The 22,902-nt window shown below is 40.3% G+C and overlaps 1 protein-coding gene across 2 annotated transcripts in view; it reads right to left on the reverse strand.

The window, feature by feature from the left end:
* CSMD3 (CUB and Sushi multiple domains 3) overlaps positions 1-1,815 on the reverse strand; it is a 711,519-nt gene extending 709,704 nt beyond the window's left edge. For both annotated transcript variants that reach the window (XM_068933141.1, XM_068933140.1), the window contains exon 1: positions 1,486-1,815. In XM_068933141.1, the coding sequence (XP_068789242.1) occupies positions 1,486-1,663 (178 nt within the window). In that variant the 5' untranslated portion in view covers positions 1,664-1,815. The remainder of the gene's footprint in view (positions 1-1,485) is intronic.
* Between the last annotated feature and the right edge of the window lie 21,087 nt (positions 1,816-22,902).

Raw genomic sequence — 22,902 nt, forward strand, 5'->3', positions numbered from 1 at the left:
GCCTGTAATTTAAATGTGTGTTAACATTCGTGGCAAGCCGCTTCGCCTCGGATATCGTGGCAAGATAACGTGGGATGAGGTAAATCCTTTACCCCCCCCGCCCCGACTCCCGCCCCCGTGAAACACGAAATTCTCTTTTCCACGGAATGCAAATGGGGGCACAACCAGCTGCAAAGCTCCACAATAAACTGTTTCATAAAAGGCAGCGGCAGCTCGGGAAGGCACGCCTTTGAATGCCCCCCCCAGCCCCCCGCCACACACCTCCTTCCCAGCCGTGCAGGCAGCCTCTGTGGGCGCTAACCAAGTCTAAAAACTCGGAGAGGATCGATAAGGTCTACTAAATATTCTGGGAGTGTGCGAGTGAGGTAGGGAGGAGGGATGAGGATGAAGAGGGGGATAAAGGGATGATTAATCAGATATTAATCACTGGCCGCAAACAAGGGGAGATTATTTCGGGTAGCCAAGCGCCTGTATGGAGTTGCAGAATAGATCCCTTCATTGAAGGCATGCTTGATGTGATCGGCACTTCACCATTTAGCGATCCCTATGTAATATTGGAGGTGCACAGTATGCAAGATACATATTTCTTCTTTTCTCTATGTGTAACATTTCCCTTAACTATCTGCAAGTATAGACTTCGTGAAGCTATTTGTGCCGCTAACTAGAGGTTTCCTTTTTGCCCTCCTTTCATCATGAGCACAGAAGCAGAAAGAAAGCAAGTTCCCCCCGCCCCGAAAAAAAAAACCCAAACCCAAACATCAACTAAAACACAAAACCCACCAACCCACACAACAAGGAGATTGGGGAAGGGTGTCAAAGGAAGGAAGGGAAACGGTGTCGATCGTTGCACTCAGCGGTAGACCATGCCTTCAAGGCTGAATTGCTACCATGCCTTTCCCACAGCCAAGGAGCCCTGCATGCATGCAAACAGCTGAGCGGGGAAGCGCATTTCGGGCTGCGAGACGACCACGCACACGCTCATCTCCCTTCCAACTTTCCTTTGGGAACGGGTTAAACGGATAAGTGCATCGATACAGGCATTCCGGCAAAGAGCCGTTTGCTCGGCCGAAAAACAGAAATGTAGGTAATACCCCCCCCCCACTACCACCAGCATCACCTCAGAAAAGTCACCCGATGGGATTTGCTTGAATATACACTAGTTAGAGGCTATATGAACCAACTCACGTATCCGTTTGAGCATACTGCAAGAATATTTATTGAGCCCCGGCTCAGTCACTGCATTGAACGCCAAGCCTGGCAAGCAAATACATTTCCCATCTCAGAAGAGAGCTCTGAACCAACTCCTTCTTTCCTCCCCGCTTAACCATCATTTGTTTCTTCCCATTGCAAAGTACTCACGGTACAAATATAAAATAATAGAGAAATACATTTTTTAAATAAACCCATGCATAGGGTGAGAGCTTGCAACGCCCCGACCGAAAGCAAAGGGACCCCTAAAAATACACCCCTCAAATACTACCCTACCTTTCACACACGAAATCATCAATAAAAAGACGAGGTTCCAAAATGTAAATCCACTTTTAATCTCCATTTTCTTCACCAGGATGAAGTCCAGCCGGCCACATTTAGTACATCCCCTTTCCCAAAAGTCTGCTAATTTCGGTTCCTTTGCACGGATTTCCCCTTTGCAGATCCCTTTCATATTATTCTTGCGAGCTCCTAATTCCTATTCCTTGGCCAGGCGCAGCGGAGTTGTTGCTGTTGATGGTGCGCGGTCACAGCTCAGAGTGAATGGTGTTTCTGGGATACCACAGCAACCTTGACGAGGACTCAACCATCTCTCCAACGGGGGCACAAAGTCTCAGCTACTCTCGATTGTGTCTTTTCCTCCCCCCCACCCCCAGCTCCCCCAGCTCCCTGCACAACCGAAACCCACCGCAATCCTGCCGTGCTACAGCACCCGCCGGCAGCCAAGGAAGAGCACCTTAAAGCTCAGGCACTCGGATAAACTCCAAGCAACATTTGCAATTGAGATTCTCCCCCCCACACACTCCCCCCTCCCCCCGTAGAAGGATCAATTCTGCCTGGGAAAGCGGCTCAAGCCACAGCACGGTGGTGGGATTTGCACAGCCTGCTGGAGGAACCCCTAGGCGCTAGCACAGCGGGGCTCACCCGCCCTGCTGCCGCTCGGAGGCACAATAAAACAACGGCAAACAACATCAGTGGCTGGTCACTAGGAATTCACGTGCGAGGCTTGGGGCTGCGATCGTCGCCGCGCACACGCGCGCACACACACGCGCGCGCCCCTCGCCGCTCACACTTGCGCGGCCGCACGTGTTGCTCCGCGGAGCTGCAGTGCGCTCGGCGACTAACGGCTTTGCGCGGAGGAGCGCAGCACGGGGCAGCTCTCCGCGGGGCGGAGGCGCGCGCCCTGCGCGGCGCTGAGCGAGGCGGCGGCGCCTGCGGGCTGCGCCCCCGCCGGCCCGGCCGCGGCAGGGCTGGGGCGCCCCGCGCCGCGCAGCCGCCGGGCCGCGCTGCGCCGCGCCGCGCCGCGCCGGGCTCAGCCGGGAAGAGCGCTGGCGCCACCTGGCGGCCGCGCCGCCGCGCAGCGCCGCGCCGCGCCGGGGCTGGGCGCGGCGGGGGGAGGGGGAGCCTCCTCCGCGGGGCGGGCCGCGCTCGGCGTGCAGAGGGGCGGCTGGGGCTGGACGGGGGGGGGGGGGGGACGGGGGGGGGGTGAGTGCCTGCGCGTGTGCGCGTTTGGGTGTGTTCCTGCAGGCGGGCGTGTGTGCACGTGTGGGTGTGCGCGCATTTGTGTGTGCACGTGTTTACGGTTGCGTGCGTACCTTAAGTGCGCGTGTGCACATGCATAGGTGCGTGCGTGTGCATGCGTGTTTCGTGCTTGCACAGCTGTCTGTGTGTGCACGTGTGAGTGTGCGTTCAGGTGTGCACATGTGCATGCATTTTATGCATTTTATTATGTGTGCATATGTGCGTGCACGTGCTTGTGATGCAAGTGTGTACATGTGTGTGTATGTGCATTTGTGCGTGTGTACATTCGAGTGTGCTTGCGTATGTGTGGGCCTGTCAGTCCCAAGTCCATTCATGCACGTGTATTTGTGCATATGCATACGTGTGGACATGTGTGCATGTATGAGTGTGTGCATGTGTGCATGTGTGTGAGTGCATTCATGTGCACTTGTGTATGCATGTGCATGTGTGAGTCCACTCATGTATGTGTATTTGTGCATATTTGTGTATACGTGTGCATGTATGTGTGTGCACCTGTGTGAGCTTGGGTGCATGCACACATGTACATATGGACACAAATATATGTGTGCAGGTGTGTGTCTGTATGCGTTTGTTTTTGTGCATGTTTGTACATGACGTGTGAGCATGTGTGTAGGTGAATATATGTGTGTGTTGGGTGCCCATGTGTGCTGTTTTGTGTGTGTTTGTGAATGTCCGTGTTTGTGTGAGTGTGGGTGGAGGTGTATGTGATTGCTGATGAGTGTTTGTGTATGGTTGCTTGTGTGTGAACATGTTTGTGTGAAGGTATGTGCTACTGTGTTCCTATGCATGTGGATGTGTTTGTGCATGTTGATACATATGTGGCTGTGTGCACATGTGCATATGTGTATGTCTGCCTGCGTGCATTTGTCCTTGTGTGCGCATGCATGTATCTCTCTGTGCACGGGTGTGTGCTTTTGTGTGTGTCCATAGGGGTGTGTGATTGTGTGTACACGTGTGCATGTATATGTGCATCTGTGTGTGTGTGTCTGCATGAGTGGGCGTGTGTTTGCACATATGTGTGTATATGTGATTGTGCGTATGTGCCTCTGTGTGTGTATCTGTGTGCTTGAGCGTGCTTTTGTGTGCATTGATGTGTGTGTGCATATGCTTTTGGTGCATATTTGTGTGAGCGTGTGCATGTGAGCGTGTGCATGTGTTTTTGCATGAATGCTTACGTGCATCTGTGTACGTATGTATGTGCATATGTTTATTCCCCTTTTTTGTGTATGCCTTTCTGCATATGCTGTGTCTTTGTGTGTGTACATGTGTGTGTGTATGTGTGTCAGCTAAGGATTTGGCAGGCAGTCATGAATAGCTGCTTGCAAGTGGTAATATTTTGTGTGTACGCTTCTGTATGGGTTGATATTTTGTATACCTTTCTGAGCTGGGTGTTTGCATTTCTCCATGTGGATGCAATGCGTGTGTTTTTATATGTGCTTGGCATGTGGACGTGGAAGGGCATGCAGTGTTTATGGCCTGTGCTGAACAAGTCAGTGGATGTGGCTTTCTGTATATATATGCAGGTGCATATATGGATTTATATGAGCATATGTTTATGTATGAATATATGCATATATGCTATAGTATCGCAGCATCATAGAATATAGTAGTGAATAATCCCGGCAGAGTGATGGTTTATGCTTTACCCGCCAGCGCAGGTGTAAAAGAGGAAGTCTGCACGGCCACGAATGTGTTTAGGTGTGGGTATGTGGGTGAGCAGCGTGTGCCATCCTTCCCCCTTCATTCGCATCCGTTCTCTGTTTCAGTGAAGTCAACAGTGTTGAGTAGGGTCTGGCCCTGCGTACGGCTGCCTGAACTCGTCTCCGCAGCCGCGAGACTGCGTGCGGCTCGCATACGGCAAGGCTAGATTTAATTGCGAGTGCTGAATGACGCTAACTGGCCTCCTCAGAAACGTACAGGTTTGTTTACTAGAGAGAGGCAAGGGTATGTATTGCACGGAGACGCGTGCTGCCTGCAGGCTTCCCTTGCAGACACATAAGTCTTGGAGAGTGACTAATGAAACTTTGTGGGCCTCGTAGCTTCCTCTGCAGCGCGGCAGAGCTGCGATTACACAGGTGATGCCAGCCTCGTGCTGCTCTCACGGGCAGCACCACGTTAGCATCTGACACAGTCATGACGAAATTTCACTAGTTCCCTTTAGTAGGTAGTGTGGGATGGGTGAAATCCCCCTTTCTCCCAGTATTTTCAAAAGAATTCTGATATAATTCCTCCTTACTCCTTTATACATGTATATAAACTTACTCGTGTGGTGTACATGTAACTTGAATCCATTTTTTAAGAGTGTTTCAAAACTGAAGGAGGAATCGTGCTTCCAGAACAGCACGACTGAGCTCAGTTCCAGTATTTGCCTCTTTTGTGTGCTCAGAGTAAAATTCTGCCCTTTTTCTCCTGAAAACACTTTTCAGCTCCGATACTCAAATTTCCTGGGCAATATGCTCTAGAGGACCCTGCTTGAGCAGGGGGGTTGGACTAGATGATCTCCAGAGGTCCCTTCCAACCTCAGCCATTCTGTGATTCTGTGGTTCTGTGATTCCTCTGGGTACATACTTCATCAGTAACAGTGGATGAGAAATAGATATTGAAGACCCAGCTTTAAACTTTATTATTATTATTATTATTGTTAATGCAGACAGCGTTGCTCAGCATCACAATGCCTAACTTATTTAGGAAACTACTTCTTATTTCATGCTGTTAGAGGTCATGTCTGACTTCCAAAATGATTTAAGCTCTGAGGTATGTGCATTACTTTTGAAAATGAAATTTTGACTGATCAGGTGGATGTTGCAATATGAACAAAACAAACCCTAAAGTTGAAAATAGGATGCCCAAGTGGTTTTTGTGTGCTGCTAACACTCAAACATCCTTGCGGTCCTAAGTGATTTAGATGCATTTGAAAAATAGCACTTTAGCTCCTAAGGCAAATATTAAGCATATTTGATGATATTACCGCTAATGGATGATTTGCGTTTCTTTAACCGGAAAAAAAAGAAAAAAACAGCCCCCAAACATTGTGATGTCACATTTTTTATTGTGGCTGTTTTGTTGTTAAATATTAGGATCCCCTAAGCTTTTGAGAGATCCTGGGTTCAAGCTGTGGTTTTATACTAGATGCTTAATCTTCATGTAGTTTCCTCCCTCTTTCCTTCCCTCCTTCCTACCCTCCCTCCTTCCCTCCCTTCTGTCCCTCCCTCCCTCTTTCCTTCCCTCCCCGCCTCTTCCCTTCCTCTCTCCCTTTCTTTCTTCTCTCCTTCTTTCCTTCTTCTCTCCTTCTCTCTCTTTTTTCCCCTCTTTTGGCATGGTCGAGCTTATTGATCGTTTGGGTACCAGTCAAGGATGAAAGTGACTTGGCAGGGACCATTAAGTCAATCACTATGATTAAATACTCTGAAGAATTTTACACTGTGCTGAAATCAGAAATGGACAGATACCTACATTTCTGTCCTGTGAGGCACGTGAATCGCTAGGGGAAAGTGCGTGTCAGAGCCCTGACAGCAACGGTGCTTCTTTGTGCTCTTGTAGTTGGATACTTCATAAGGTAACCCGTGTTTGTTGCAACATCTTTAAGCAAGCACTCTTGCCTCAGAATCTTTAAGGAATAAATACGCCAAAATAGTCCCATGGAGTAATGTGCTACCGCTGGTATTCACGTTTTGCCCTGTGAACAGCTCCCTGATCACTTCGCCAGAGCAGATCAAATTTAAGTTTAGACAATTGCATTACAGATTCCTCCTACGTTTTCAAGTGGATCTGTTATTCTTCACTCCCTGCCGTATACTTTTGTGTAAGGTAGCTGTATTTCATTAAATAACTCCTACCTTTTGCCTCCAGGTAACTTCATTTTAATTGTAGATAGGCTGATCGCTTTGCCTTTAAAAATACATTGGGGTCTTCTGTGACGAAGAACAACCTGAATAATATGGTAAAGAAATGGTTGCAAGTACACACAACTCTGCGTATGTAGGCATATATAAAGCATATAAGCCGTGGTATTTAAAAACATTTGTTTGACTTAGGATACAAATCTCGTTCGCCTAACATTTTCAGGCATCCTGATCTAATACAGAATGTGGAATTTTCTGGTTTTCTGCACCTTTGTCCATCTGATTACAAACCTGAGTGCGATTCAATTAGATGTAACCATGATCCTGAACTGCCTGCTAGCCTGTTTGTAAGCCCTGATAGTCTTTTCTTACCTTTAAAGTAGTAGGACAATACTCAAGTATATTTCCAGACTCTTATTTTCTCACTTGTCCTTTTTAACGCATAGAGGAGATCACAAAGTGGAGGAGGCCATTATGCCTTTTCCAGGTCGGTGACACTTAGCTCCTTGCCTCTGTTTCATCAGAGTACGATGGTTTTACTGGTATGGAACAGGTACTGAGGCTTGGATGAGGAAGAGCAAGCCGAGATCCTTCCGCAGATGTCTGGGTACTATGGTAGGCTAAAGACACAGCCGTGTGTTCACAGTGTGAGAAACAGCCATAGCATAAAAATCAGGTGTAGCACAACCCCAACAAAGATGCAGTAAAGCGAATATACTCATGGAAAGAGCTGGAGGGAGAAAGATTGTGGTAACACCTGTCTCCTCTTGATTATTTTTTAGACTTAAATTTTCATTGATCAGCTTCTAAGCTGTTTCTAGAACAAAATAGTATGATTCAAGGAAACTAGATAGCAACAATATTCAAGAGTATCCACTTACAATTTGAGAAAAAAATATGTAAGCTTCTTTCTCAGATGCACTGTTCTCAGGCAGACAGATCGTATGTTTCATTATTGCAATTAGCTGTGATTTTGTTATCTCTGTATTAAATGTCTTGCATTCTGCTCGAGGCCACATGTGAAATCTGTTTGGAGACATGAGAGATAATGCAGTTCTATTTTATGCAACATTTCCCAATTTAGACATTGTACTGTGTTACACTTAGTTTTCAAGGGGAATGCAAGGAATTAGTTTTGGTCTACTGCTACCAGGTTTTGCATATCTTAGTGCCAAAATTTGTGTTTATTGTGTCAGTCATGATCAGTCAGGATGATCTTGGTTACTGATTGTGTTTGTCTGAGATTTAGGCACCCTGTATTCTCAGCAAAAGCACTCATCCCTGTAACAATCTCCCACCTCTGTTGCACAGAGTTTGAGCTTGTTGATCTTGAAGTCCCCCAGCGTATGTGAAAACAAGAACTGTCTGACTTCTTCATGCAGGTGCAGTGACTTTTTCCATCGTATGTGCAATATGTGAGGCCAGACTCGCTCAGAGGCGTTACAGAGTCAGCCTGGGCAGGATTTAGATGTTGATTCCCCTGCTCCTAATAATTGGGTGGAGTATGTTCAAATAGGCATTTGGACAGTAGCCGTGCTACCCCTTTGACCTGGCAGTTTAGGACCTTTAATCGGTCAGCCAAGATATCCTTATTCTCTCAGCTCCGTGCAGTGCTTTGTTAGGATACGTAAGTGGCTCCAAACAAGCTCCTGCGCATCAGTGATACAGTGCAACATTTGCACTGGGAGCTTGCCAAACAGACGGAGGGACAGTTGAATGGTGAAAGTTTAGAAAAGATTTTTAATGCAATATGTTATATCATATACAATTATTTAGTGTGTACTTAAAAACAGATTATCACCTGGAATTCTGGATATCACGATAAAAAGGGGTTATAGAAAGGGGAAATTCCACAACAGTGATAGCATGTCAACATCTGCACATAGTGTCAGTAGGACAAAAAAGAAAAGAGATAGATATTTTAAAAAGAAGTATAAAAGGAAGTTGCTATGTTTTGTCACTGTAGTAATACACAAAAGAGGATTGTCTAGGATTGTAATGAATATTATCCTTCTGCCATAAAAGTATTTCAATAGTATGTAGAAGAAAAGAAATCAGGAAAAGGTAGTGAAGGAAGAAAAAAGATGCAGTTTTTTACTGGGTTGTGTATGTAGATAAGTGGGTGACAGCAGGGGAGAGGAAAAAATCCTTCCAAATTCTACTTTCCTATTTGCATTAGATTGAGATATAGTAAAGATTTATCAAACATTTCAGTTATTTAGCTGTAATTCAGTGATAAGCAGATGCAATCTTCAATACATATATGTAATAACACTCTTCACTGAACAAATATGAACTGCTTCCTCACTGGTGAATGTGGATTTTCTCAGTAAACTTGTATTTATTAGCCAAGAGGTGAAAAGAACGCTTTATAGAAGAAAAGGTTTTTAACTCATCTCAGATTTCATTTTAATTATTTAAGTGACTGGTTTTTGTCTGGGCTATCTCTTACATTGTTTAATGTTTAATGTTTTTAATGTCTGTGTGTGGTTCATGGAATGTTAGGGCAAATAAGCACTGTAAATATAAAATTAATAATTAATTGTTCTTGATGATACTTGCAGGAGTTATCTATATAAATCCTCATGCATCCATGGAAGAACAAATCTAGAAGGGCCTCTGCTTTGCTGTTGTTCTGCATGACAGATTCTCCTTGGCTTGAGCAGGAATTCTGTGCACACAGCGACAGAGAAACTAGACCTGTAAGACGCTGGTAACCTTGGCTCAAATTTCAGATGGCAAATTATGTCATGCACATCTTTTATGATTAATTCATACCTAGAAAGAAGACTGGCATTCTAGATGTAACCTGCCAGTCATATATTCTTTAATATATAATTGTGAATTATGAAACAGTGGACAGATTTGGTAACCTTGTGTCTCTGGATACTCGACTAAAGAAGTATACTGATGGCTTCTAGATGCCTTATGCTGATATTATAAAGGTCTAGATAGGTTAGGGGGGTTTGACAGCAAGTGCTTGCATTTTTTAATCTTGAAGAAAAGAGAAGCAAAATCGAACTTAAATTTATCTGATGAACACAAGTATCAGAGCTTAGCTATTTAATTTTGATTCATGACTGCATTACTAATTTGCTTCAGAGTGTTCAAAGTACCCTAGTAAGATTTTTTTTCAGACTTTTGTTCATAGTATGTAATGTTAGACATTAATCAGAGGCTGGGAGCTTTAAAGAAAATCGGTGGATGAGATTATTGGGCTAGTTTCAGGCAATTTTGTTTCAGCTAGATATTTGGTATGCATGAACATAGCTAGACCCTTTTCCTATCTGTTTCACTCTGTACTCCACTCTCATATGATTTATAATGTTTGAATCCTTTCCCTTGTTTAGCTGAGCGCAGTATTATAGTAAGAGCGTATCGGTCCTGATTTTGAATATCATTTCACAACCTACTCTTACTTTGTTTTCTGCAGAGGCATGCCTTATCACTTGGAGAATGGTGGGATAAAAGTAATCAGTACTGATGTGATGATACTGTAGTTTTCATGAAGCTTGAGATATAGAAGATATGAGCTGACCCGCACATTCTCTATATTGCATATGTGAGTAGTAGGAGGGAAAAAAAGCAATTCTGTTGTAACAAACCATCATATAATTTGCCATTGAGTTAAGTGTTGGAGCTTCTTGGTTGTGAGGCATATGGAATAAAATTGTGAGGGAACCCAGGGTGACAAATGCTGTCATCTTTAAGAGTCCTAATTGTACTAATAAATCACCTGCAGTAAAAATGCTCATCCTCAGTATATTGAAGACAAACATTGCTACTTCAAGATATTAATTTGCTACTTAAAGAAGATTACTTCATAAACGAGAATGACCAATATGTGTTTTCCATTCTGGTGCTGAGGTAGTCCCTGATTTCTAATGCTTCTCTTCTTCTTTTAAAAACAAGCAGATTTTTTGGGCTAGAATTAGTTTCACACAGCTGGTGCCATCTGCTTTTATTCTTTTTATCTCTCCAAAAGCTTTTGGTTTTGCTCTTTCATTATTTATAAATGGACAATGAAGATGAGACCGTAGGCTCTGTTTTTCAGCACTGCGAATCAATAGTTTTCTTAGTTTGATGCTCTCAGGTATGCTGCTTGTTGCTAAATTATCGTTTTGATGGGTGCTTTAGCAACACAGGGTGACAGATTTTGTTGGCCCTCTGTGTGCGCTGATTCTAGAGCTGTTCTCTGGTTATTGAGTTAAACAAAAATGTGAAATGTATATATTATGCATTCTCATGAATGGACTATACACACTTTTGTTTATGTCCTCCAATTTAGTACTTTAACACATAAAAAGTATAGTGTTAATATGCATAGGCACTAATTTTCCATACTGTGCCAGTTTATCACATATAAACAAACTCTATTGTTAAGGTCCTCTGCTTTGTTTTCTGATTTTTTTTTTACTATTTTAAGATTTTCATTTTCCTAGGAAAGTTTCCTACCTTTCTAGAACAGTAATCAGTTGTATTTTTGGTTTTGAGTATTTATATGAGTTTATTCTTATTATAAAAACAAAGACAAATGGTCTGTCGTCTTGTCATCTTACTGAGTGTATGACTGTATGCATCTCAGCTTATTCGTCTTGTTAATAAAACTGTTTCATTTATGAGCAAATGGTTTCTTCTACGAAATACTAATGGTCTCTGGCAAAATACAATAAGTGGCATCAAAGTATTTTATCATAAATGAGAAATGAGATAAGATTTGCACTACAAACATCACCAGGGCTACAAATAAAGAGAATAATGAGGATCCTTAAATATTGAATATGTTGAAAAAAAGAGAATGAATGCAGGTGACTGTAAGAGAAACTTTAATAGCTCTACAATCATTACATGGAGCAAATTCAATTCAATTGTGAATATTTCATAGTCATTTCAGGAAAATAGATGTTGGGGATAATGTAGAATATCTGAAAGATTACTCAGAATAATTCATTCAGTTTCATTACAAAGAAATGTTGGAGCATGTTTAGAATAAGATGGAAAACAAATGTAAAATACTATATACTGTATAAAAGCCATGATTTTTCTATGTAATTAATGCATAGTATAATACATTTTTAACAGTTTCAAAATACTATCAAAATAATTAGATATAGATGAAGATACACCTTTTCTGAAATTTTCCTCAACTGTTGAATGTAGCTTTTGCTCAACTGACTTATGCAGAATGATGCCATTTTACATAAACTGAATATATTGCCCCTTATGTCTGTTTCTTCTCACACCGTGACAAATAGAAGTTAATGGAAACAAGGGGTGAGTGCAGACTGCTCAAAAATGGTTAGAGAAGAGGAAAAAAAAAAGCATGCAACAAGCAGAAATTGGAACTTACTAAATTTCATTTTCTCTACTGGCTGTTTAATGAAGTTTTTGTGTAGTGCTTATTGGTTAGACTAAACACAGGTTCTCCAAAGAAAATATGTTAGTCATTGAATGCTTATTCATGAGCCTTTCTCAAGGTGATGAAGCATGATTCTTATTTTTCTCCTTTGTTCAGTGTCCATACTCTCCAGGTGGTGTATCTCCTGAGCATAACAGTCTGACTCTCCCAAGTCCTGGCAAGTAATCTGCTACTGAGATTTTTACTGAGCCCTATTCCTTCCAGGCATCCTTTAGAATAAATGAGTCAGCTGCCCTTTTTAAAGGAGTGATCCAAGAACCTAATTCCAGGGGAGAATTTTGAGTTGATAATCCTGGTATAATACAATCATTTCCCTTTAGCCGAGAATCAGGTGTGTAAGCTCCTGACACATTTCTTCATCCTTCTTTTATTTGCTAATTCAGAAAACTCTGCACGCAGAGGGCTGGCTGTTGCCCGTCCCATTACTGAGTGCCCAAACCTCTTCATACTTTTTACATGGAAATAAGACATCGAACTTAGGGCTCAGACTACCCCTCTAGGTGCCATATACCTTAGAGCTAAAACAGAGGCCTCTGAGACCTAGAAACTCTTAAGTGCCTTAATCAGGACATAATTAATATTATGTTACCTTGAATCCCAGTATAAGTGTGCTAAAATAGTGTAACTAACATCTGTATTTATGTATTTTGTAACAGTGTGATGGCAGAGCTAGACAATGCATAAGCACTTTACAAACTATATGAGCAATACAACCACTGAAGGGACAAAAAAATGTGTGTAGTTGCATGCAGGGCAACTTGTAGAATATACAGGAAGGATGACTTGCAAGACAAAAAAAAATAAAGCAAGGTAAGCAGTATTTGGAACAAATGAGCCCTTGCCTCCTTTGAGAGGGGTTGAATGGCACAGAAACATCAAGGATGGAGGAAAGATGGAGAAGAAAGAAAACAAACCAACTTCAGTTCTGACTTCTTTCATCAAAAAGCTCTCAAGTCTGATCACCTTGACCTCAGCAACCGAGAACCACCAAAGACCATAGTCGTCAGTGTCGACATTAGCTCCGTGTGTTACAGACTAACACGTAACAGGTTTTGTATATGTAGTGATGATGTCAGTAACAAGTACGAACTAATTATTAGCACAAAGGGTGTTGTTAATGAATATATTTAGTAAAATTTGATTTTGAAGTTTAAAACTGACCTGATTTTTCAGTCTTCTAAACACTTCCATCATAATGATCTCTAATTCCGTGATACATATATCCGTGCACACATATATAGACACACGTATGTTCAGTTGCAACAGCCTAGAAGTCGAATGTTAAAGCATTGACTGTTGGAGAAGCAGCAATATGTTTTTGCCTTTCAGGCACCTCCTGTTTCACAGATGCTGCTTCTGTTTCTGGATCCTTTGAGGCCTGAGGGTGTCCCCTCTCTTGCTTTTGCTTCTGGACTCGTGGCCTCCTCGTTTCTGCTATCACCTCTTCCTCCTACTGTCAACAAGGAGCTGGAACCTCTCTTTCAGCATTCATGGGAGCAGCTTGTGCCCCATGGGTTAACCTTGTGCATACTTGCTTACTCAGAAGGGCAATCTTCTTGCCCCGTGCTTAATGTTGAGACCTCTATTTGCACCACTCCTCAGAGAATCCACCCGGAGTCCTAAATCCATTAAAAAATAATTCCCACAATGAGGACTGTGTTAGTGGAACCATTCCTTGTGAAGTCTTTTGTATCATCCTACTGAAACACCTAGGATTATGCATAGAGTTTGCAAATTAGATGAAATGGATCTCTGATCTTGTATGGCAACTGCTGTGTTCCTGTGAAAAGGATGAGTCTAATAACCGAAAATAAAGCCGTTTTGTAGTTCTAGTGGATACGTATAAGAGCAATTCAAAGCAAATTATCATAAAAGTGTTATGTGACAACGAGGAGAAAATAAAGCACACCTACTTTAGAAGCCATAAAAATGAAAATGTTAAGGGTGTTACAGATGGTCACCAGATCCAGCAGACTCTGAGACCTGGGGATTCCTCCTTTGCAGCTGCTGAGGCCTCGGCCTCAGAGGTCTCTCTGTACCAGTCCCAGTCCTGTGGACGCAGCTGTTGCTGGTCCCGATCGCAGCTTCAGTCAGTACCCTGGCTCAGCTTGTATCCCAGACACAAACACACACACACACACACACACACACACACACACACACACACACGCACGCACGCACGCACGCACGCACACTCCCAGCACCCCAAACAGTAACACAGCCGGCCGGATAACTTAATTTACCAGATGCCCTCACAGTCCGCACAGCCTTACAGAAAAAATTCTGGGAATCTGTTCCACTGCATTTATGAATAATCTCTCTTCTCCTATGATTACTTCTTTATGCTTATCTTTACGACCTGAAGATTACATTACTGCAGCACATTCGCTGCATAGGACACAGAACGTGCAGCCATCGCAAGTGAGCTCGGTGGTGGAGGAAGGTGGCTGGATGGAGTCAAAACACAGGACCTAAGTGTTACACTCATTGAACTGAGACGGTGCAAGGCCAACTGTTACAAAGGGTCAAATTCTGCAATTCTTTTTCTTTTCCTCAGGTAAGTAAGACAAAGATGATAGTTTGTTTCAATAAACTGATGCAATGAAAATATGGGATCTGAATCATACAAAAATTAAAATAACTTGTTACAGTCCTCACTGAACAGTTGCATGTGCTTCTGGCCACCTGTTCTGTTTTCCAGAAAAGGCTGAAGATTAGATTTAACTGAAGCTGAAGAGCCCATGCTGTATGAAGAGAAGCTGAGGGAAGAGGGTTTGTTCAGCCTGGAGAGGAGAAGGCTGGGGCAGGTGGAAGTAACTGCCATCTTCACCCACCTTACAAGGGGTTATAAAAAAAACGGAGCCGTATTCCTCTTACAAGTGCACAGCGAAAGGGAAAGAAGTAACAGTCAGAAGTGGCAGGAAGAGAAACTGGGAGTACATAAGAGGAAAACAGGATTTATGCCAGTGGTCAGACACTGGAATGGGTTACCTAGGGAAGCTCCATCCGCGGACACATTCGGGACCCGACTAGGCAGGGTCTTGTCAGCTTGGTCTAACTTTTAAGTAAGCTGTGCTCTGAGCAGGTGGTTGGAGTAGATGACCTCCAGAGATCCCTTCCAACCCAAAGTACTCTATGGTTCTATAACCATACAATGCATCTCGCATCATTAGCAGCAGCATGTGTTATATCTTGGAACTAAAAGTGTTAATGGTACAGAATAAAAATAACTGAAATGGCAGTATCAGGAGCAAAATAGGCTACGCAGTTGTGTGTTTGAGTCCACAGAATCAGCTCAGGTATGCACTCTGTGCATTATGACTTTGAAGAGCAAATTATACAAAGCTACACATATGTATATAAAAAAAAATCAGCGACAAAAGAGATTTTTGTCACCTTAGCTCTTTCTCACCAAAGTCAAAGACAGACAAGTTTTTAACCAAAATGGTTTGGTATGTTAATACTTTCTTCCTTTTGATTTGATCCTCCTTTCCTTTGAGCACAAAATTAGTTGACTTTTTCCATGATCACGGCAACAGCATTGAAGATGTAAAGTCAGGGATGCAGTTCAGGGTGTACCTATCATCCTCTGTTTCAGCTTTAGGGCAACAAATGATAACAATGGACCGGCTTTGTTATGACTTTGTAGAATGAGGAATGGTTATTTCACCCCTACATTGCATCCTTCCACAACACTCTCTTCCCTCTTATTTGGAATTAGAACACCTTTTTGCCCTTAATGAATGCATAAAAAGCCTTCTGTGCCGGATTATGAGGCTGAGGGAGAATTAGATAGACTTCTGCAAGAAAAATAAATAATTTGTTCTTGTGGTTTGTACCGGAAAAGCAGAACCAAACACACAACTTTTTATGAAGTTCTGGATATTTGATTGCAAATATTACTAGTATTCCGTAAAGTTCTACTGATGTGAATGTAGCAAGTATTGTGGCTGGTTAGCAGAAAATAAGAAAGAAAATGCCAAATTAAAGGGACCATAAATTCTTCAGTGGATGAGAAGTAAACATCACTAGAGGTATGGTAGAATGTATGGAGTTCAAATAAGCAGCAATCTTTTTACTTCCAAACTTGGAAAACATAAGCAAGAAAAATGGGGAAACTTAAAATGAGCAGCATTTAAGCGGTTAAACAGTGACACATAAGAGGCCATTGGGTAAATTCAGTGCTTTAAAATTTACATTATTTTTAGTGCCTTTAGGTAGTTGCTCTGAGCATAAGAAGAAACTCGCTTTCCAAGAGTATTACAGTGCATCCTTTTGCCACTGCTAAATTCACTTCAAATAGTTTAAAGAAAAGGAGGAAAAAAGGGAAAAGAGCTTCCACAAGGGTTTTAAGGAAAAGTCTTCTGCTTTAACTGTCTGAAGGCAACATTGCAAAGGCATTAGAGGGCTGCATCTCTTTTCCCAAGCGTGAGGTTGATGCTCATTAGGAAAAGTTTTATAGAATAGCAAAAGACTCTAAAACTGTTTATATGTAATAAAAAATCAAATTATCCAGTACTTGCAGTTGCTAAGTACAGATTTTAATAAGCGAATATTCAGATATTACTGAATAATTTACCAGAGCACATGTGTATGAAATAAAAGCAACATAAACAATTATTCCTCCGACAGTAGAGTTCACTCAAATACATTACAGACACAGACTCAGCTAGCATTTCTGGAGCATGTCATTTGTTCAAGGTTCTTGAAACATAGCTCAAAATTATATATATTTACGTATATCTTACCTCAATTCTGTATGAAAAAAGAGAAGAAAATGAACTTTTCTTTTTTTATGAAGAACTATGAGAATGATAATGTATTACAGAGAAGTTCAAGAGAGCAGAGCGGGTAGCACCAATTAAAAAATACTTCCTAAGGACTAGTTATCTCTGCTCAAGCTTTCTTTGATATCACAGAAGTTCTACAATATGTATTGCATAGATTAGTATTTTTCATATAAAGGACCCTCTTGCTATATGTAAGTATGATTTCACAATTCAGTTATTCAACACAGTGCTATTCTACAATAACTAATAGAAAGTATTATTATCCTGATTTTTTTTTTTTAATTCTATATCTTTCCTAACTGACGGGCCTTGCCATCTGAGAATGCAATTATAAGATTCCTTTGCCGTGCATACATATGTTCTTCCAGCAGAAGTACGTTCTGCAGCATCCTCATATCGAGTGTATAAAAATCTAGATTCTCAGCATTCAACAGTTAGTTACTCCTTACTGGAAGATTTCAAAAGATACAATGAAATTTATGTCGTTAAGTTAAGATGACAACATATTGGTTTAAACTAGTTAAGTATCTTAAGTTTGCTAGTTAATTTAGCTAGTACAAGTCATTATGATACGATCAAGGTCAATGAAGTTAAACTTTAAATGAGATTCTGGTCTTTTCTGTAGCATATATAATTATGTTTGTCAAGAAAATTTGAAAAAGCATTCTTCTAGTTAGTTTTTTAAAAGACATTCAAAATAATTATTATTTTGCCATTATAACTGAGGATACTGTTCATGTAATAAAGTACAAGGTAATACATTGAAAATCTATTGTGTGTGATAAACAAAACAATTTTGATGTCCAAGCGTAAAATGAATTTCTCCTGTTTTGAGTATCTGCATTCTTGCATAAAGCAGCAGTCAGGGATGTGCTGTTATATTTTAACATTAACATATAAATGCTAGTTAGAGGCCTAAGTATTGCAGTTAGTATGAGCGGACATTATACCGTGGTGGCTTAATACATATCTATTGAGACATGTACAAGGACTTTGCCAACCTTATTGCTATAATCTCAGTCAGAATATAAGCTCAATACATCTTTCAAAACATTATTCTGTTTACGAAAGAAAACATCAGTTATAACCTCCAGATACGGTAAAATGATTTGAAGTTCTTTGAGGTGTTGTAACTAGCACATCAGTGGGATGAACACTTCATTGAACCTCCTCCATCCTATTCCACAGACTCAACTTCATCCTGGCAATTGATTTTTCTTAATTGCTTTCTGCAACAATTGTGCAGAAATATATACTGAAAAAACTAATAGCTGCACAACTATATTGGATAACAGACATATTTTTCTGTAATGAAAGGTGATTCACTTCCCTTTTTCCACTGAAGAGGAAAGGACGAGACAGATTTTCAACAGAAAATAATAGCAAACAGTAAACAGTAACAACAACAACAACAACAAACCTAAAGGAAGTTCTAATGAAAATCAGTGAAGAAAAAGGCGAGCGCTGGATTAGGGTTTTTTTTTTTTTTTTTTTTACTTTCTCAGAGAAGATGTGATGTTTGGGTCTTTGCTCTGTTTCATGCAGGGCTGGCTTTTGAACTTATGCATCTCCCACCAGCTTCTTAATCTCTGAACTGCTAGGTGCCACAGAGCTCATTTCACACTGTAGTTTCTCTTTGCCATGGACGTTTTTGAATGATGAAGGCTCTGTTCCACTGTGGAGCGTGCATTTTTTTTTAAACACCTTTATTCAGTAAAAAGACAGCATGTGCCACAAAAGAGCAAATGTTGCTGAATCATTAAGTTTTCTATATATTGAGCTCCAGAGGGGATAGGGAATGTGCATTTTTTCCTTCCACAGCAACACAAAGACAGTTTCTAAAACTCAAATAAAACAGCCAAAAATGCATTTTCACCTGCTTCTCTGCTGGCTTGATGTTTCTCACTAGTCTTGTCCTCAGATGCTGCCACAGACAACAGAATCTCAGCATGATTTATAATAGCTTAACAAAACCTTGAAAAATTGATGAAGGAAGACATAAGTAGAAATATAGTTTATCTCCCAAATAAAGTTCTTATTATAAATACTGTTAACACTAAGAGAAAAGGAGGTAGATGAGAAAAAGTATTCTGGACACTTTCTGTGCAGTATGAAAATAATATCGAAAGGTAACACTTTTAGAGGGATATTACTAACAAGCCACCATTTCATTCCTCAGCAAGGTTTTCAATCAGGCATATTTTAAATCCTTAAGGTGCTCCTAAATTTTCGTGTAACAAGTCTGGCTACAGCGGCTTTCTATTTCTGCATTTGGTTCAGGAATGTAGGGATTTTACTACAGCCTACCCTTTTTTTGTAACAATTTATCTGCTCCTTTGCATTCTCCATATTAAAATGTTGTAACGCACTCTGACCGGAGGCTGTGTTGGTAAGTTCAGGATTCAGACATTTTACGCAGGACCAATAGCTATGAAAAACCTCACGTTGTTAATCTAGCACAAACAACTATGTTTTAGAAGCGCACACCTTTGTGGTAGAAAGTGAAGTGAGTTTGGAAGGATTTTTTTCGAGTGTACATTTGATGGCACTTCTTAAAGGTCTTAGTCTGCTTCTTGTATAGAAATTGAAGTTTGATATGTTCTTTTTTACTGTAATAACTGAGATTTCAGATAAAACTATTACTTTCCAGAGTGTGCAGCAAATTGATGTTCTATTGCTTTGTAATTAAAATAAACCTAATATTTCAGGGAATGCATGCCATTTGAGTGTGAGCATCTGTAGAGATTAAGAAACAATACCTGAAATACAGAAGGTACTCAAAGTCACCGAGCATATGGATAGTATAATTATATTTACAAGATTAAACAAGAGAACAATATAATATTAGAGGAATAAAGATATGTTGGTTTCTGAGAGCTAATTGTGGAGCAAGGAAGAAATAATACAGGGGGATACTGAGCTAAAGGCAGAGTAAAGATGACTGTTATTTAAGCTATTAGGTTCTTTGCAATAGCTGAGACTTTTAGTGGGATTGCAGCTGTAGCATTGATCTAATAGGGCAACATTGAAAAACTCCTTTAACGCATCCCAGTGAACCACATAGCTAAATCAACACTTTTCGTTCCTACGTTGAGTAGATTCTACCTACGGATACTAAAGTGATAATAATGACCAGGCATCTTAGAGCTCTTTTCATCAGTAGATTCCCTGAGGTTTGTACAAAATGAAGAACCATCCACATTCTTGTCCAGAGAAGATAACACACTAAACAGCCTGGCGTTATTACTAGAGAGGAGTGGAAATTCCATTCTGAAGTCTTCAGAATAACAAAGTGGGGTTTTCTGCAAGATTCAACAATTAATTCCCTAAATTAATTGAAATATACAAGTAGAGCCTTACAGCCTGGAATTGCAAAAAGGCTGCTACGACAAGCAAATGTTGGTGGAGGTCCGTGTATCAATGTTTCTGTGTGTTCACATACTTAAATACCTAGCTGCACATAGCCTAGAAAGAAAACATTTATTCAAGATCTGCTAAATCATTAATGATCACTTACTATTTAAGTTCAGTTTTCTTTTTTCTTTTTTGGTATCTACTCCATTTTAGCACACTAACAATAAGATGCAGGACATCTATGCGCATTTTTTAAATACACTATACTGTGTTATCTAAAATTCAGAGCATTTTCTCTTTTCTCATCAGCTATTCCTGTGACTCAAGCATTCTACTACGGCAGCACCTTGCTCATTTAAGTAAATGAATCATCTATGTCTTGCAGAATATAGTGTAAATTTTGCCTGACAAAATATATGAAAGTCATAAGGCGAAAGCAAAGAAAAATGCACAAAGAGGATTTGAGGTGGTGTTAATAATGCATAGTGTTATGATGACTTATATTATTTACCTTATCGTTCTATCTAAAGACCCCATCAGAATCATCCAAATGTGCTATTACCATATAGCAAAACACCGAAAATACTATTTCTTATTTCAAAAAAGTTGTGTGGAATTGGAGAGAATGAGCTGAAGAAATGCTACATAAAACACAAGAAATAAAAACGGTGCAGGCTGATAAATACCTACTTCATTTTATTTTTTAAAATACAACAAGGAGGTAGGAGTGTGATAAAACTGTACAGAATTAGTTAATAAGACCAAAAGAAAGCGAAAAAAAAGGAAAAATGAAAACTTAGGAAAGACCATGAAAAAGTCAGAAAATAGAGAGAGAAGAAAGATTGCTTAGTAGGGAACCATCTTCTCCACAGTCAGTTTCCTTTTTAAAGCGGACTTATCCCATGTTATGCAGATGAAGTTAACTAATTTCAATTCCATATATTGGTAAGTGCACTTTCAATTGTGAGCTGATAAGCAATATTATTATGTTCAATTGTATTTAAAGGTTTTCAGATTTTATCTGAAGACTCAAGAATTGTCTTTTTCCTGAACAACATTGTTCATATCTTCATTAACACCCTGTTGTTTGCCAGATACAAGAGATGTAGAAGATTTTTTTCTGGCAGCCAACTATTTTCTTTGATTTGACAAACTTCTCCTGAGAAAATGTTTTCACATAAGTAGGTGCTAGTGAAGCCCATACTTTCATCTTTGTAAACTGTTTAGAAAAGACTAACATCTAACGTTCCCAGCTTCTTTAAATGCAATATATTTCCTCAATGAGAAATTTCAGCTTAGAGCTCAAAGACTTCCTGTTGTAAAGATGATGGATTTTTGTTGCTCAACTGAAAAATATGAATCACTCATCAAAAATCTGGAATATAAAATGGTTCTTTTGAATAGCTTGACGATGCCTTTTGAATGTTTCTGACATCCTCTTGATTTATTTTTCTGACTCAGATCAAATACTAACTGACCTCTTTTTCCCATTTGCCTTTATCTGGAGTGTACAAACAAAGAGATGCGCAAAGTTAGAGGAAAGAAAATATTAATGAGCATATTGAGTATGGCCAACTCAGTCAACTGTGTATTTTCCAGGAGTACATCTTTGAAGGATCAATATGTTTTATATGGAAATAATTCTCGATGGGTACATAGTGAAGTTACACTATGGGCTCATAACGCCATCAGCTAAGCGTAACAAAATAATTGTCAAAAAGCATAGGTTACGTTCGTCAATATTGCCAGACACAAATCATAAAACTACTAATACAATGACTTTTTATCAAATGGACGTTTGCTTTTATTACGCTTTGTTTAACCAGCAAAGTTTACCTTAATATACCTTATGTTTTTCAAAAGTTAGTGAATGTGATAGTTATGATACAAATTTCACTGAGATAAATATTTTAAGTCTTTAGATAACACTGGGAAACATCTGATTTCCTTGCACACATTACACACATGAAATTAATCAAATGATTACTTATTTTTCTTCTTGCATCTGTAATTCATATAGTTCAAGTGTTCTTTGATATCAGATACGCTAAATCATGTGTAAGTATATGCATTCATACACTCCAATAAAAAGAATTGGTAAAAGTCAGGAGGAAGGTTAAATTTTCTTTCTTGAAAACCAAGAAACTCCTTGAACGGTAATCTCCACTCAACCGTTACATTATCCACTTCTTTACTGCTATAACACATTTAATTCAACAGCTCTTTTAACGGCTTTGTAGGAAGAACTATATCTCCTTCCTTGTAGGCCCGCTTGGTTAGCCCTCAGCGGAGTAGTTTATGAAATCAATAGACCAACTTGCATCAAAAAAATTCCCCAAAATAATTACTTGTAAGCTGAGGAGCCACAGTGCCCTCCTTTTTTATGGCATGCACTGGCTTAGGTGAGGATGACAATGATATGGTTTAGATGTAGTACTTCAAATCTTTGGACACCTAGTTTTTGAGAATTGAAGATAAATGGTATAATATGCGAACGTAACTCATTTTATTATCGAAACTATGAGGCACACCAAGGCATGAGAAAGTTCTGTTGCGGCAAAATCAGCGTATCTATTTTATTCATCTGTGCTTCTAGTAGCACGGTGTTTAAATGTGTTTTGCAAGTATAGCAACAAGCAGAGTAGTCAATAAATTTTAAATTAAAAGGAGGCCTTCTTTTGCATGAGGAAATGCTCCATACAGCTAATAGGTCTAATGCAAGACAGTGTCACAGTAAGGGCAACGT

Source organism: Struthio camelus, chromosome 2 (assembly GCF_040807025.1).
Source record: "Struthio camelus isolate bStrCam1 chromosome 2, bStrCam1.hap1, whole genome shotgun sequence".
In the NCBI taxonomy this organism is placed as follows: Eukaryota; Metazoa; Chordata; class Aves; order Struthioniformes; family Struthionidae; genus Struthio; species Struthio camelus.